General features: G+C 37.6%; 3 protein-coding genes and 1 pseudogene across 6 annotated transcripts; 1 reads left to right on the top strand and 3 right to left on the bottom strand.

Moving 5' to 3' along the window:
- Nucleotides 1-1,413: 1,413 nt before the first annotated feature.
- LOC110767506 (F-box/kelch-repeat protein At3g06240-like) lies at nucleotides 1,414-3,990 on the bottom strand. The gene is made up of 4 exons (XM_088251117.1): nucleotides 3,937-3,990; nucleotides 3,434-3,465; nucleotides 2,025-3,362; nucleotides 1,414-1,681 (listed from the first exon to the last, which is right to left on the bottom strand). Exons 1-4 carry the CDS (start codon nucleotides 3,988-3,990, stop codon nucleotides 1,603-1,605), a joined length of 1,503 nt encoding a protein of 500 aa, XP_088107243.1. The 3' UTR covers nucleotides 1,414-1,602.
- Nucleotides 3,991-4,429: 439 nt separating this feature from the next.
- LOC110767504 (berberine bridge enzyme-like 21 pseudogene) lies at nucleotides 4,430-6,261 on the top strand (annotated as a pseudogene).
- A 108-nt stretch (nucleotides 6,262-6,369) lies between these two features.
- LOC110767505 (F-box protein At3g07870) lies at nucleotides 6,370-14,075 on the bottom strand. 4 transcript variants are annotated; one of them, XM_088250290.1, is made up of 7 exons: nucleotides 13,739-14,075; nucleotides 12,187-13,532; nucleotides 8,210-11,269; nucleotides 7,919-8,007; nucleotides 7,674-7,809; nucleotides 7,010-7,264; nucleotides 6,370-6,874 (listed from the first exon to the last, which is right to left on the bottom strand). In XM_088250290.1, the coding sequence occupies exons 2-3, from the start codon at nucleotides 13,515-13,517 to the stop codon at nucleotides 11,140-11,142; spliced, it is 1,461 nt and encodes a 486-aa protein (XP_088106416.1). In that variant the 5' UTR covers nucleotides 13,518-13,532; nucleotides 13,739-14,075; the 3' UTR covers nucleotides 6,370-6,874; nucleotides 7,010-7,264; nucleotides 7,674-7,809; nucleotides 7,919-8,007; nucleotides 8,210-11,139. The 4 variants fall into 4 exon arrangements, with proteins under 4 accessions (XP_088106416.1, XP_021826747.1, XP_088106415.1 ...); XM_021971055.2 differs by having other exon boundaries at nucleotides 10,995-11,269; XM_088250289.1 differs by having other exon boundaries at nucleotides 7,919-11,269.
- Nucleotides 6,764-8,333, bottom strand: LOC148295617 (uncharacterized). The gene is made up of 5 exons (XM_088250543.1): nucleotides 8,210-8,333; nucleotides 7,919-8,007; nucleotides 7,674-7,809; nucleotides 7,010-7,050; nucleotides 6,764-6,874 (listed from the first exon to the last, which is right to left on the bottom strand). The coding sequence occupies exons 1-5, from the start codon at nucleotides 8,331-8,333 to the stop codon at nucleotides 6,764-6,766; spliced, it is 501 nt and encodes a 166-aa protein (XP_088106669.1).
- Nucleotides 14,076-15,854: the final 1,779 nt, after the last annotated feature.

Genomic DNA, 15,854 nt, shown 5'->3' with positions numbered 1-15,854 from the left:
GTTTGAAAACTTCATCCATAATTAATATAATAACAACAATACATTGAAAATTGAAATAGACTAAAATATTTAAAGGATTATTTTCATCATCATCCATTACTTTAAGACAAAATATAGCAATTCGACCAAAAAAAAAATATAGCAACAAAGTTGTACTTTAAGACAAAATATAGCTAACACACAAAGGAATAGAAATATAACAATACACTATGGCACACAATGCAATACTACAGATAATATAATTATAATTAATTTAATTAATTAATTATAATCAGGCCGGGCCGGGCTTTTAAAGGGCTTAAAAATAAGGCCCAAGCCCTATATATTAGATTTCGGGCCGGGCTAAGCCCGCCCATTGGGACGGGTCTGGTAAACTCATACATCAACAAATCAGGCCGGGTTCGGGCTAGCCCATCGGGCTTGGGCTTTATTTCCAGGCCTAGTACTACCGCTCTTTTCAATTCAAACAATTTAGTTTTCAAAATTGTGATAATGTAGTTTTGTCATCATAAAAGTCCAACCAACTCAGACCCTCAAAAAAAAGGTCCAACCAACTGTCTCTAATAGAGAGATTCCTGCATATGACTGATAACAGTGCAAACAAACTATGCTGAGAACCCATCACATTACCATTCAACCAATTCACTCTTTCTCGATTTTACCATTTTCTCAACGCCCTTTGGGCCAATGGCCTAGAACTAGTCCCCTCTTCTCTAGCAGTGATTTGGTTGAAACGTGGAACAATACACCATGCCTACAAACTTCTTCTACCTAAAAAAAAACACACAAAAGGGCAGAAGTGCAACCTAAATTGTTAAGTGCAAGGGATTTTAGACTTATAAAAAAAAAGTTACGGATACTGCTTCCCTCCTTTCCTGGAAGGAAGCATTCTTACTTCTTGCAAATCACAGTTTGATACATATGCGAAAATAATTCATCAAAAATATAGAAAGAAAAATCTCTACACACGTGTTAAACTGTGATTGGTAGGAAAGTAGGAGTTCTTACTTCCAGGGAAGGAGGCAAGTATTTTCCAAAAGTTACATAGTTATGGCATTTTCAATTTAGTATCCTAAATTTTTGCTTGTTTTCAATCCCTTCTCTATTATTCCCCTGCTACTGCCAAGTGTTCTTTTTATGTTCTTAAACTTGGGCTTCATTGATTTAAAGTTGACTTCGGATGAAGAAAGGTCTCTCCTTATGAGGGTGGGTGATTTTGGCGTGCCAACAGAAACTATGATATTTACTTTTGCTTATTTGTAATTGCTGGTGTATGACAGAATCGAATTGAGTTTTGCAGTCATAGTTCTGAGTTAAATGTAGTTAAATCTTTCACTCAGCAAATTAACCAAAGCAATAATGATAAGTAAAGCCTGTAATTAGCAATGTACTTTCCACAAACATGACAAGTAGTTTAACCTCTAATCCAAAACCATTTAAAGTAACATCAACAAAACACTTGACGGCCACTAAGTTAAATGCGAATTAAGGTTCTGGTGTCCAACTACAAAAATATTAATTAGGGTAACGAAATGGTCTTTTAGCTCAGTCTTAGACTGCATCCCATCCACCATTGTGTGCTTGTTTCATTCTTCCCAACTGTCAGAAGCGTAACGAACTGGCATTTTCTTCCACCAGAGATAGGGCTTCGGTCTCTCCGGGCAGCTTCAACACTGCACACCTGCATCAACAACAGTTGTGACATTAAAAACAAACAAAGTATCGATCTAGCAAGTGAAACCAACTGAGAAAAATAAATTCAAATATGCTGTTCATGATCTACGCAAAAGATAAAACTCAACCATGTACAATTAAAGACCGAATCAAAACATAGACGACAGTTCAAATAGATTGGTAAACACTTCATGAACACATTGAGTAAAGCAACTCCACACAAGAGGTAAGCAAACCAAGCTCCCAACAGCATGATACCAAGAATCTTCTACTTTGACATCCTAGAAAACATGACAAGAAAAACCTACTAAGCCTCGGAAGGTAAATGAATAATGCAAAGCGATCCTTACCTTGAATTGATATTCAGTATTTCTACATCCTTCCCCACCAGAATATCCTTGAGCGAAATAAAGCTAGGAACATGACTAATTGCCTCAGTAGATGAATATTTGATCTCTCGAAGCTTAAGATAAATGAATGGACTGTGGTTTCCTGGGTGATGGTAAAAGAAGGCATTGAGACGAGAATTAAACATCAACAGACCATCATTCTCAAAGTATTTCATGGGTATGTATACGCCACGTGGCCACCATTGAGAAAAACCAGTACGAATCGAAATCTTCTTCATCCAAAGTTTTTGTGGACCAGAATCATTCATTACCCACACATTGATTTCAAAACTCTCAACTTTACACAGACAAAGACTACCTCCCAAATCTCCCATGCTCACATCATAACCATCCTCAAAAGGCAGTGATGGAACCGATTGGAACTCTTCAGTATCCAAGTCAAATGAAATCACACTACAACATGACCAGTCATAGGAAAACCAATAAAGCATTCCTTTCACACAAGTGGGGAATGATAGCTCAGAGTCTGAGCAGCGAGCAGTGCCAACAGATTTCCATGAACCTGTTCCCAGGGTGTGTATCTCAGCCACCTTATTGGGATCAGGTGTCCGTTCCTTAAGAATTCTCATCACCTTATATTCGTTAGTCCTCGGACTGAAACCTAATCCACTACCGATTAAAGTCATTGCCTTCTCATGTTTAGGACCATGGGGAAGGTTTATAAATTCGCCGGTTATTGGATTGCACACAGCAGAAGGGTACTTCAGGAAAAAATCAGACAGGCAAAGCAAACCGTTACAAGAATTCACCAAGTTGTAGTTGTTGTGATCATAATGCATCATGTAAGCAGTAGCGTCACCGAAATCCACCTCGTTGTTGTTGTCATCAATTTGCGTTATCTTCATGTGAACCTTTCTTGTAGTTTCATGACTAGGCATCACATTGCCATTCCTATGGTAATTGAGTAACTCCTCAGCATCACACAATGGGAATTTATATTTGGAAAGATTCATGTGGACACGAGACCGGTTACAATCATGGTCCTTCAAATCAAAACCAGAGCTATCTTCAGGCTCAACCAAGTAAAGGTTTCTTGACACGCTTCTTCGATCCACGGGCCGGACCATAGGATAGGCCTCTGCTTGTGCGGAATGCAGCTTAGCAAATGCAGGGTCCGAAATTAGAGAATACCAAGTCTTGCAGACGCTTTTGCACATGATAATGCTCTTTGATGGCAGCTTTATTATAACATCTTGAAGGACAGACTTTGGAACATCTGTTATAGAAGGACCCATTTCTGTGTTTCGTATTTGGGTGCCTGAAGCTGTGGATTTTGATGTAGGGATAGGGTTTAGGTCGTTTAGTGGTAGCGAAAACAATGAAAAAACAGAAAATAGACGGATAAAGATGCAATGGCTTCACACCAAGAATTCTCCAATCTCTTCAAAATAAACTTTACTCAATAACTCAAATCTCCAATCTCTATTACATAGGAGGAGGGGGGGTGTATTTATAACAATCTAACCCTAGAGCGAAAAGAAAATTAAACTTATTCTAGGAAAGAAATCCAGAAAGTAAAGAAAATTTAGGAAACAAGTTAGAAAAGCAGTAATCATCTACTGCTCCAAATTTGCAGGATTTAAACAAGGAATTAAGTAATTTCCTCTTCCATCTCTCTAACGGGTTTGACAAAGATTTCCTCATCAGATTTTCTTTTCCTCTTCGTGAATAGAAATAAAAAATAAAATAAAAGGGTTAGAATCCAAAATCACTACCGGCCTAATTAAAAAAGGATTGAAGTGGAAAAAGAACCATTTACATGTTTTTCCTATTACTAGTAGTAATTTACTACCAAGTTTCAGCGTAAATCATATGCGAGTGAAGGCAAAAGAGGGCTCTGCGACTAATATACGCGAGGGTTCAACTTGGGCGGAAGAGAGGGCTCTGCTTGCTTCGCATGGGTCATGAAACGGTGAGCATGGGTGAGAGAGGGGATTTTTTATACACGGTGTCGTTTTGGTTATTTTGAAAGGTACCCAACGCCCCCCTTTGTTCTTAATTTCCTTCCCACCATATCCTAAAAACGAAATGTATTTTTTAAAAAAAGGGAGGCCAATTTCCTTTCTTCTTTTTTTTTTTTCCTGAAGATAGCGAAAATATATTTTTTGGTTTTCCTATCAAAGCTAGACATAATAAAGATGGATTGATTTTGTTATCGCCCCTTTCATTAGGAAAGGTACTATATATTTTTTGGTTTTCCTATCAAAGCTAGACATAATAAAGATGGATTGATTTTGTTATCGCCCCTTTCATTAGGAAAGGTACTTAAAAAAAAGTGTTAATGGAAAAAAAGGAAACAAAACTTTCCCATTGTGCCAAGGAATTGAGTTTCCCATTGTGCCAAGGAATAATTTTAAATTTCAACAGTTTGACAATTCCCTTAACAAACAGGTCTCTATCTATTTATATATATAGGAGGATCAGAACCTTACAACATACAAAATACAACAAATTGACAAAGATAATGAGGGAAGCAATGCCTAGGATGATGATGCTTTCACTTGTTCTTCTCCTGGTTTTTCATGTTTCTGCTTCATGGGCAGCCTCAACTTCTGTCTATGACAACTTTCTTCAATGCCTAAACACCAACACAAACCCATCATCAACCCAATTGTCTAACATAATCTATGCCGAAAACAACCCTTCATACTCATCTGTTCTCAGAGCCTACATCAGAAACTCAAGGTTCAACACCACTTCAACCCCAAAACCAGTCCTCATCGTCACACCCTCAGCTTCATCTCATGTTCAAGCTTCTGTTGTCTGTGCCAAACAGCTCGGCATACAGCTGAGAATCCGAAGTGGCGGGCACGATTATGAGGGCCTTTCTTACTGGTCTGATCAGACCTTTATTGTCCTTGACATGTTCAACCTTAGGACTGTGACTGTAGACATTGAGGACAGCTCGGTTTGGGTTCAGGCTGGAGCCACACTTGGAGAATTGTACTATAGGATTTCAGAGAAGAGCAAAGTTCATGGCTTTCCTGCTGGTGTTTGTCCCACAGTTGGTATTGGTGGGCACATAAGTGGTGGTGGCTATGGAAACATGTTGAGGAAGTTTGGCCTTGCTGTTGACAATGTCCTTGATGCTCAGATTGTTGATGCTAAGGGGAGACTTCTTGATAGAAAAGCCATGGGAGAAGACCTGTTTTGGGCCATTAAAGGCGGGGGTGGAGGAAGCTTTGGTGTCATTGTTGCATACAAATTGAAGCTGGTTTCTGTCCCTGAAACTGTCACAGTTTTCCAGGCTGCGAGAACATTGGAAGAGAATGCGACCGATGTTGTTTCGAGGTGGCAAGAGGTGGCGCCAACCACAGATGACGGTCTGTTTATGAGGCTGCTGTTGCAGCCAGGGAGCAACACTGTTAAGGCCACAATTATGGCTGAGTTTCTAGGCAATGCTGACCAACTTGTGTCATTGTTGGGGAAGCAGTTTCCTGAGTTAGGTTTGAAGAAGGATGACTGTAAGGAGATGAGCTGGATTGAGTCTGTGCTTTGGTGGGCTAACTATGATAATGGGACCTCCCCTGATGTGTTGCTTGACAGAAATCCTGATCATGCAAATTTCCTGAAAAGAAAGTCTGATTATGTTCAAACCCCAATTTCCAAAAGTAGGTTGGAGTTAGTGTGGAAGAAGATGATTGAAATAGGCAAAATAGGTTTGGTTTTCAATCCATATGGTGGGATGATGAGTCGGATTCCGGCCTCTGCCACTCCTTTTCCACACCGTGCTGGGAACTTGTTCAAAGTTCAGTACTCAGTGAGCTGGGGGGAAGCAGGGGCTGAAGCAGAGAAGAATTATACTACAGACACCAGGAGGCTTTTCAGGTTCATGACCCCATTTGTGTCCAAGAACCCAAGGAGTGCTTTCTTGAATTACAGGGACCTTGACATTGGTGTCAATAAATTTGGTAATAGAAGCTATGAACAGGGGAAGGTGTATGGCTTGAAGTACTTCAATGACAATTTTGATAGGTTGGTGAAGGTGAAGACTGCTGTTGATCCAGCAAATTTCTTCAGGAACGAGCAGAGTATCCCCCCTCATCCAACTTTCAAGTCAGACCCTCCTCATCCAATCTTGCACTTAGATGTGAATGGTGGCTCGAGCTCCAAGCTATCAATGGGGAAGCTGAAGCTAGTACTGGCTCTACTGGTGTTCTTGTTTATTTCTTTTTAACTTTGTATTACTTGGGTTTTTTTTTCGAGCTTTTAGTATTTGGAAATTTAATTTATTTTTTTACATGCACCTTCATCTTACTTCTCCAAGATACAAATCAAAAGATACTTGAGAAACAAGAAAGTGAAAAAATCTGTACCCTAGAGAAAAGATAGGGTATAATTCACAGGGAAAGTTTCTACGTCTAACAACAAAGCTCACTTTGCCTCTGACCAAGACTTCTTCACCTTGAACCGTCAGCACCAATACGATGACAATCCGTATTATAAAAAATGACTTGTGAACAAACAAGCATGGGGCATAGCTTAACCTTCAGTGACTCCACCCCACTCTCTTACAAACAATTTGAAAGGAACAAGAGTATATAAACCCAGGGAGACCATGATTATAGATTCCAGTGAAGCTATCTGCATGTGTTTTGTGATATTTTCAAAGCATTGGTAGCCTTTGTAGGTCACATTACAATGACAAGGGTTTGTCCTTTTTTTCTGGTGAAATCCTATCATGGACCAACAATGCCAGAGGCCCAAGGAACAAGAAGTGGTGCAGATGGATGGGAGTTTCTGTATGATTCAGGATACTTGTCCTTAAAATTGAGTTTCAGCGTTTCTGCCTGCATTTTGATAATTGAAAGCAAGAAATATTAGACCGGATTGGATCCACATAATTGAGACTCATCTAGTTGAAACTCAGATTAAAGGAAAAAGTAATGAATGTGTCAATCGTAGTAAAGAGGTTTAATTCTTACGTATTTCAGCCAGCACTGTCCAAGTCTATGCTCATAGATATCTGGAGAATGGCAAATGCTTTCAAACAGGCAGTATAGCCATATATTACATCTCTTTTCATTAGGCTTGGCACGTTTACCTTGATCCAAGCTCACCCTAACCGGTGAAAAGCTAAAGCTAAGGCTTGTATCTTAATTTAGAGATCCTTCATAATCTGTATGAACTTCCGCATGGCATTCAGGTGGAGGCGGCACCGCCAGGCAAAATTTGATCTTCTAGAGAGAAAAAAGGAATATATACATCAACATATGGAATAAGTCTCTAACAGAACAATAATAACAATAATAATAAATCTCTCAACACTAGCAGATAAGTATGCTCTCAATATTGACCCCACTAAAGCCGCATGATACAATATTTCCTAAGCTTTCAGAGTTTGTCGTCAATGTCGAGAAATTTAGTTTCAGATATCATACACTAAAACTCAATAGAGAAGAAAACATAAATTCATAATCTTATCAACTTCAAGGACAGATTTGTCAGTCACTGTAAGATGCTCTGTGGTTTAAATGGGGTATGCACAATTGCATGACGATTAACTATTCTAGTGCAAAACAAAAACTGCCTTGAAATACAGAAAACAAAAGAAGATAAGCTAAAGAAATCAAATTGCGGCGCACTGACCTCTCTCCTCAGTAACATTTGCTTTGGGCCTCAAGGTTTTCAACCTCTCAACTATCTCATTGGTTATCTTCAGTTTCAAAGGCTGTGGCAATTCAACCACTACCTCTCTGCAAAGCTCCTTCTTTATTGCCTTTACCTTTTGAGCATAAGAAAGAATCCTCCGTTAAATTAAAAAAGTTACAACAAATCGCTCTACCACTTCAATCCAACAGATGTACCACCAAAACACTCAAAATGCATCTTACCAATCGAATGAGCTCAACCGGTTCAGCTGTTTTTCGAATCCAAACTGATTCCTCCATTCTCCTAATCTGATTCGGAGTGTACCCAAGAGCTGAACCAATATATTAACAGAACATTTCCTTAATTAAACAAGCATTCAACATTGAGAAACATCATCATTTGCAACTGGGTTATCAGAAAAACACCTCAAAAAGCTAGTGGGCCATTCAAAGCAACAAGATTTGAACAAAGCTTATAAATTCACAAGCTAGCGAGATATATATATATATATAGAAAGAAAGAAAGAGACATACTGGGATGTGAATCTCTATTGCAGTAGATGTACAGAGAAGCGTATTGAGAACGAAGAACATGTAGAGCAACAACAATGTTAATGGTGGAAACAATGAGAGTGGTTATTGTACGAACAGGCCCCATCTACATTTAAATCCCCATTCTCCTACCATAAAGAGCCATTCCTTCATCTCATCATATATCCACCTTCCTCTTCACAGATCGATCATCACCAGAGACAAATCAAAACCCAAAAGCCCCAAGATGCTTTTGGGTGAACTGCACACGGAAAATTCCTTTAAGCTTCCAAAACCCACCTGACACGTTAATTTGGCACTTTGCCTTGCATTCGGAAAATTCCTTTAAGCTCCCAAGTGCTACATTTCACAGGTCAAAGCTAAATGGCAGCGGCCGCCACTGGGGGCTGTAAAAATCAGTGCGGATGGGGTTGTTCAAGCTGCATCATGTCTTGGTGGGATTGGGTTTATGGCTCAAAACCATGCAGGCTCTTTTCTTGCTTGCAAGTTGGTAGTGCTCAATGGTATCTCAAATTCCGTGCATGCCAAGTTACTGGCAGTAAGAGAAGGCTTATTCTTTGCTGCCAACCAGCTAATTTGTCCCACCTAGGATGCTTAATTGAAGACTGTAAAACACTATTGGTTAAGGCATGCAGGGAGGGCTGCTAATGGGCACCTTGTTAAGGCATCCAGATTTCCTTCAGGATGTTCTGCTAGTTGATACTTTGTAATTTGTTTTTGGATTTGTACTTCTTTGGCACATATGGTACTGTTTCCTACCCCGGGGTTTTTCCCTTGTGTTTTTCTCCGACAAGATTTTAAAGAGGCCACGCAAAACAGGCCCCATGTTACCGCTTTCTATTGGAATGAAATCTACCTTATTCTCAAAATAAATAAACAAATCTAGCTACAATAGGAAAATCTTAATTGAAAAAGAAAATGTATACCACCTAACCGACTAAAATCAGGAATTATCCTACATAATTTGAACCGCCAAAATATAAGTCCAAAGTAAAGGAAGATTTCAAATAACAGCTATAAACTTTTTCCAAAGCTGCAGTTATAACATTTTCAATGAAAAGAATAACCCTGACTAATTGAAGTAACAACTAATGAGTTACAATATAACATTCCTATAGAGAGAATGTCAACTTGCAGTAATAGTCAGTCATTTCTTTGTTTCCACTAAGGACTGAAGATAAGAAACATTATGAAAATATCAAGAAATACTGATCAAATCTAGTGTGAATACCAATTTAGCAGCTCAACTCAAAGTAAATATTTTTGGATGTGCCAACTTTGTAAGATTTGTTAACCCAGAAAACCCATCAAGGGAAAAACTGGGGGACCAAGCCAGCAAGAGAAAGTCCACTATCAATATGAAGTAAGTTAATACTTGGAACAGTGTTTTCAAGCAGATATTTGTGATTAAAATTTGTTAACATTTGTACATTAAAAATTCTCTTTTAAAGTTGGCCCAAGTGTCACTCAATTTACAAACTTGAATAATGACATAACAAAACCGGCCTTGCACTGGTTCTCTCTCTTCTCCTCTACTTCTCGTCAAGTCCTTTCCACTGCTTCACTAACTTAACTGGTAATTTCGCACTCCCATCCCAACCCAGGCCTCTCATCATCCTCCATAAATGCACCCAACTGCAGACAAATAAGATTTTCGCAATAGGGGTTGCCAAATAAGACTTGCCCATGCTATCCTCACTATTCCATTATCAATGGAAGATACTCTCTCTTAAAATTCTGCATCCTTCCCTCTATCAGTTCTACACACATTGCCGCTATCGCTTCCATAGAAGAAATACAGATGGCTTCTCAGTTCCATTTAAAAAATTACACCAATCTTTATTTTTTCACCACGGGCTAAACTCATACCACTACACCAAGTACCATATCATACTTGTACCAGTACGTCAGATTTTACACCAATATAATCTGAGGATCTGGATAATAAGGGTCAAAACTCCAAGGGACCTGCCTCAGTTGCCTTTGATGAGGAGGAGAGAATGCCATCAAGACAAATGCAAGCATCTCTAAGTTTCTCTATGTCAATGTTTATAACTTGTAGAAGATTATATCTAGACGAAGACTATACAAGAAACATCCAGTTAGCTCCTCTAATTGAGTTTAACTAATTATTAGTGGGGGAGTGTATTTCAATTACGAATACGGGCAAAGCTATAATTTGAATATCCCCTGCCTGTTTACCCTTTATTAGTCTCTTCTTTGCATAAATGGAAAAGGAGGTATTGTTTGCTTAAAATTATTAAATAAACAAAATAACATACCACAGTCAATAACCCCTAATTTGATCCCTAAAATAGAAAGAAATAGGATCCTATGTTTATGTTTTGGGTGCTTGTCTTATTGTTTTTATATCCAACCTATTTAGTGCTTTTAAGAGTTAAACATTCTGAGTTTAGGGTTTAGTATTTACAGTTTATGCTGGGAAAATAATTAAATACAAATCTATCAGGACATAACTTTAGATACCCAAAACATGAGGCACTGGATAGCAATAAGGAAACAGAATCTTCCAGCAATTACTGTAATGAATATTGTGTCTGCCTGGAGTAATTTATTTCTGTTTGAGGGATATATGGCCTAGATAATTTAATCTCTTTAAATTTCAAAATCAACGAAGCTATAGATGATAAGAACACCTAATAAGCCAAGTCTTATTTTGTGTCCTTCCATGGACATGACCACTAATATTCTGATCCAAAACTATTATAGAAAATAAAAATACATCAAAAATAAAAAAGTAACTTACAACAATGCATTAGCTGGTAACTTTAGGTTAGAGGGGAAGCAAGGTTCAGGGTATTTGACTCAAAAACTCAAAAACTCAAACCCTCCAGATGTAGGTTGAAAGTTGCCACTCCATGAGAAGTTATTTAGCCCACTGTAAGGCTGCATTATTGCCACCGGTAGAATCCCTGTTTCATTCTAAATTCCTTAAAAGAACGATCATCTGATGCTATGTCTGCATCCAAATTCACCAAATCAAGACCTCTAGTCTCTCCGGGAAGCTTGCACTCTGCACACCTGCATCAACATTTCTGACATTTAAGGTACAATACTCAAATTTTATAAGGCCATTCAGGGAAAAACAAAATGGAAAGAAGCAATGGTTGCTATTATTATTCTCTTTTCAGGTTTAGTGCTGTATAAACACCAGTATGTGCAACGTTGGCATTTTGTCATTGCAGCAACTCCTGTACAGAACTTTTTTTATATGGGCAAAATGCAAACTGAGTGGTAAGATGATATTGTCTCTTAATGGCTTAACTATGAAAAAATTGTGCAACATCTTGCCCTGCTTCTACAGCAACAACGGGATACGTGAAAGCAATCTCAACAGCATATATATGAATACAACACAGTGAACCCTACTTCCTCAAACGTCCGTTTCATGCATATAAGGACCAACATTTTTAAAATGACAAATGCTGTTTTAAATAAAAGATTAAACTGTGTCATTAATTAAGAGAGAGAGAGACAGAGAGAGAGAGAGATGAAGTATTGAATTCCAACCAAACAGAAAAAATAGGACCAACGCTTAAGAAATTCGCGTGCATGTGCATGTGTCTGCAATTTACATGTGCCAATAAAGTAGAAACACTTGGCCATTCTCTAACCAACAAAGAATAAAATTCAATTCATGTACGATTGAAGACTGAATCCAAAACATCAACGACATAGTTCAAACAGCTCCGGAAATAAATTACAAATATGCTGAAATACTTATGAATCTTTGGATCATAACAGCAAACAAACTCATCCACACATGAATTCTTCTGATGTTCAGCAATATTTAAGATACAACTCTTCATAAGAGGTAACTAGGGCATGCTGAACCAAAAAGGAAAAGGAAAAGGAAAAACCAACGACCACAAATCCAGCAAATCCACATTAAGTTAACCATTCGAAGGTAAAATATATTGAAACCATAACAACCATACCTTGAATTTATATTGAGTACTTCTACATCATTGCCCATCAAAATGTCCTTGAGAGAAATGAAGCTTGGAACATGACTAATTGCTTCAAAATATGGACTAAACCCACGAAGCTTAAGATAAATTAACGATCTGTAGTTTCTTGGGTGATAGTAAATCAAGGTGACAGTAGAATGGTTAAACATCAACAAACCCCCATTTTTTAAGTATCTCATTGGTTCATATAAACCATTTGGCCACCACACACCATCATCAGTCTTAATAGAAAATCTATTGGTCCAAGATTTTTGTGTACCGTAATCTTCCATTACCCACACATTGATACAATTCTCATGAGCATAGCATACACAAAGAGAACCTCCCAAAAGTCCCAAGCTCACATGCTGACATTCCTCCAGTTCAAAAGGAGGTGTTGGAACTGAGTGAAATTGCTCATTGTCAAAGTCAAAAGAAGCTATCTCATATGAACTCTCATAGTAAAACCAATAAAGCTCTCCATTAAGATAGGTGGGCAATGTCAATAGCATATATGCTGCTGACGTGGGAGCAGTACCAAGAGATTTCCATGAACGCTGCCCAAGTGTGTACAACTCAACCATCCGAACTAGATTGGGTGTTCCTTGACTAAAGACTCTCAACACCTTATATTGGTTAGTCTTCGGACTGTAACCTAATGCACAGCGTATGGATAATCTCTCTTGACTCTCATCCTTGGAAGATTCAGGAAGTTGTAAAAATTCACCCGTTATTGGATTGCACACAACAAGAGGATCGTTGTAGAATGTTTCAGCCAAGAAAAGCAAGCCATTACACGAATTCACATACATGTATTTGTGATCCAATGGCTCCAACTTAATGCAAGGTTTCCTTTTAGTTCTACCTTTCCTATTACGCATTGCATGGATGGCTTGGTCAGCATTCCGCAAAGGGATCTTGAATTTGCAAAAATTCATTCGGAGGTGAAAGTGGATACACTCCGATGTGCCACCATCACCGACAAAGTCCTTCAAGTCAAAATCAGACTTCTCTTCCGGCTCAAGCAAGTAAACGGTCCTTGACACGCGTGTTGGGGCGGAGGGTCTGACCAAAGGACAGGCCTCAGCTTGTGCAAGGTGCAGCTTAGCAAATTCAGGGTCTGAAATCAGAGAATACCAAGCCTTGCAGACACGTTTGCACATGATAATGCTCCTTATCGGCAGCTTTGTTAGAACATCTTGAAGTACAGACTTTGGAAGATCTGATATAAAAGGACCCATTTCTTGAATTTGTTGAATTTGTTTTCCTTTGATTCCTATTTCGATGGCCTTAGCTGTTGATTTTCTTTTCCTTGTCATGGCTAATATATGAATCTATGGCAGAAATGCACAAAAATAAATAAATAAATAAAATAAAATGTTTCAGAAGCCATAATTAACCCACTTTAATTTGAATCCAATTGAAGAACGACATGATTAAATAATTTTGAATAAAAAAACACACAAAGTAGAACAAAATATTAAGAAGGTAAATACAGAAACAAAGGTTTAAAAGGATTTGGAATGAGAGTATTTATCACCTTGAAGATTAAGCCCTAGTTGCAGTTGCAGTTGCAGATGCAGGGAGAGAGATGAAAACCCTAACCTCTAATAGGGGAGAGAGCCAATTACTTTCGACTACTTTGAGGTTTCTGCTTGGGTGAATACTCGAAGATCGCTACCTCAAAAACGAGTGAAGAGGAAGATCGCTACCTCAAAAACGGGTGAAGAAGAAGATCACTACCAATCTTCCATTTCCATGAACAGAAAGTTGAGTTTGAATTGGCACAAGGAAGGAGAAAGGAGAACGGTTTTTCGCAGGAACTCAGGGCATCAGTTATAAGCTATGAGTTCAGTGAGTGCCTGATACCACAACCTGGCACAATGCACGCGTGGCTCCTCTTCAAGTTTACAAGTGTCTTCTCTTTAATTATTTAAAAATCCCTTTTTTTTTTTTTGGTATAGCTGATACCAAACAAAAAAAAATTCTTTTCAAATTTGTTCAAATTTATTTATTTTCCCGGTTACGATTTTTTGGTTCAATTTTGTGTATACCCTGAAAAATAAAATCAGGCCCAAACATTTTGAAGTGGACATAAATAATTACGAGCTTCTTTTAATTTAGAATTAAAAAAGATAATGGGTAGTTGTGAGCTATAAAAATAAGATCTATTATCTGATTTTTCTTTTAATTTTAATTTTTTTTAATATGAAAAGGTGTGAATTTACCATATTATCCTCATTTAATTAATAATTTCAATTCTTGTTTGTATTAACTGAAGGCATTTTCTGGTATTTTGAATGTTTTACCATTCTATGCTTTTTGCTTTATATATATAGATTCCAATTTTGTTATTTCCTAGAAATTACTATGTTATTGATGTCCATGGCCCTTTATGTTTTATTTTTATTTTCTAGCGTAATCCAATGACAACTTATGTGGAAACAATAAAGTTAGCCTAGTTTTAGAACATTTGGAAGGAAAAAAAAAAACCTTATCTTTTTAGAAGAAAATGAAAAAGATTAATAAAGCTTCATGGGCTTCTAATGAATCATATCAACCAAAATATGAATCTCAAGTGATGCTAGAGTCTTTCTAAGTTTCCCTCACATGATTGTAATAGAAGAATTATGATTCTTTGACGGCGTAGTATAATGAAGATGACAAGAAAAACAAAAGTACGTAGGGAAATGTGACAGACATGGAAGAACAACAACCGCTGCAACCATCATGAAAGAGAATGTCGTCATGAGAGAGAGAGAGAGAGAGAGAGAGAGAGAGAGCTTACTTACTATAAAACTCTAGGTTATAGATACGCGAGGCTTGAATGGATTTGGAAAATTCATAGGAGGTGTATTTAATTGAATACAGCTCGTATAAATCCAAATTGAAGGCACCCGAATTTTTAAAATCTTTTTAAAGTCTCTAGAATCCTAATTGTATTAACTTTTAAAAAGTCCATACAAATATGGGTGTATTCAATTAGGATTATAAAAAAGTTCAATAAAATCTAGATGTATTCAAAAATTCATATATTTGGATGGATTTCATTGAGTGATAAATTTTGGTAGGTTTTAAAGTGAGAGGTATAAATAACAAAGACCATAATAAATACAACCTCCCCCCAAAGATTTCATCATATGCTAGTTTTTCTCTCTACATATGCCCTAGCTTTTCTCTCTACAGAAGACGAACAGTTTCCTCCATCTGTGAAGGTACGCTCCCTATCTTTTCTTTGATCAATACTCGTTGGGTTTTCTTTTTCCATGATTTTTCTTCATCGTATATTTTTCTTGTTATTAGGGTATAGTTTGGGGTTACATGTTTTGCTTGTTATTAGGGTTTAGCTTGGGGTTAAGGTTTATGCTTGTTACTAGGGTTTATGCTTGTTTTACTTCTCAAATATCTATCACTACCAAAAAAAAAAACACTATGTACTGATCTAGATTTGTCCCCTAAGTTAAATTTTGAGACAATAAATTGTTTCCATTAACCAAAAGAGACTATGCAGCCACTATTTTTAAATCAGTATCCTAGTTTGGGTACCATTTATTGAGTCGGTCCTTCCCTATTTTCCATTAAAGAAATACCTTTTAAGATACAAGCCCATTTGAGTTAAGCCAAGCCATGTTCAATGGCTCCTAGCTTGGGATCTG

This window comes from Prunus avium, chromosome 3 (genome assembly GCF_965620075.1).
Source record: "Prunus avium chromosome 3, drPruAviu1.hap1.1, whole genome shotgun sequence".
Taxonomy (NCBI): domain Eukaryota; kingdom Viridiplantae; phylum Streptophyta; class Magnoliopsida; order Rosales; family Rosaceae; genus Prunus; species Prunus avium.
This window is presented reverse-complemented; position numbering and strand designations above follow the sequence as displayed.

Excerpts from the sequence above, each read along its gene's own strand:
- LOC110767506 (XM_088251117.1), bottom strand. The coding sequence starts at position 3,990 with ATGACCCATGCGAAGCAAGCAGAGCCCTCTCTTCCGCCCAAGTTGAAC. Across the intron at positions 3,466-3,936 it reads CGCCCAAGTTGAACCCTCGC|AGATTGGAGAATTCTTGGTG; the intron begins GTATATTAGTCG and ends TTTATTTTGAAG. Across the intron at positions 3,363-3,433 it reads TCTTGGTGTGAAGCCATTGC|ATCAAAATCCACAGCTTCAG; the intron begins ATCTTTATCCGT and ends CCCTATCCCTAC.
- LOC148295617 (XM_088250543.1), bottom strand. The coding sequence starts at position 8,333 with ATGGGGCCTGTTCGTACAATAACCACTCTCATTGTTTCCACCATTAAC. Across the intron at positions 7,810-7,918 it reads CGGTTGAGCTCATTCGATTG|GTAAAGGCAATAAAGAAGGA; the intron begins GTAAGATGCATT and ends TATGCTCAAAAG. Across the intron at positions 6,875-7,009 it reads GACAGTGCTGGCTGAAATAC|GCAGAAACGCTGAAACTCAA; the intron begins GTAAGAATTAAA and ends ATCAAAATGCAG.
- LOC110767505 (XM_088250289.1), bottom strand. The coding sequence starts at position 13,517 with ATGACAAGGAAAAGAAAATCAACAGCTAAGGCCATCGAAATAGGAATC. Across the intron at positions 11,270-12,186 it reads GTACTCAATATAAATTCAAG|GTGTGCAGAGTGCAAGCTTC; the intron begins GTATGGTTGTTA and ends ATGTTGATGCAG.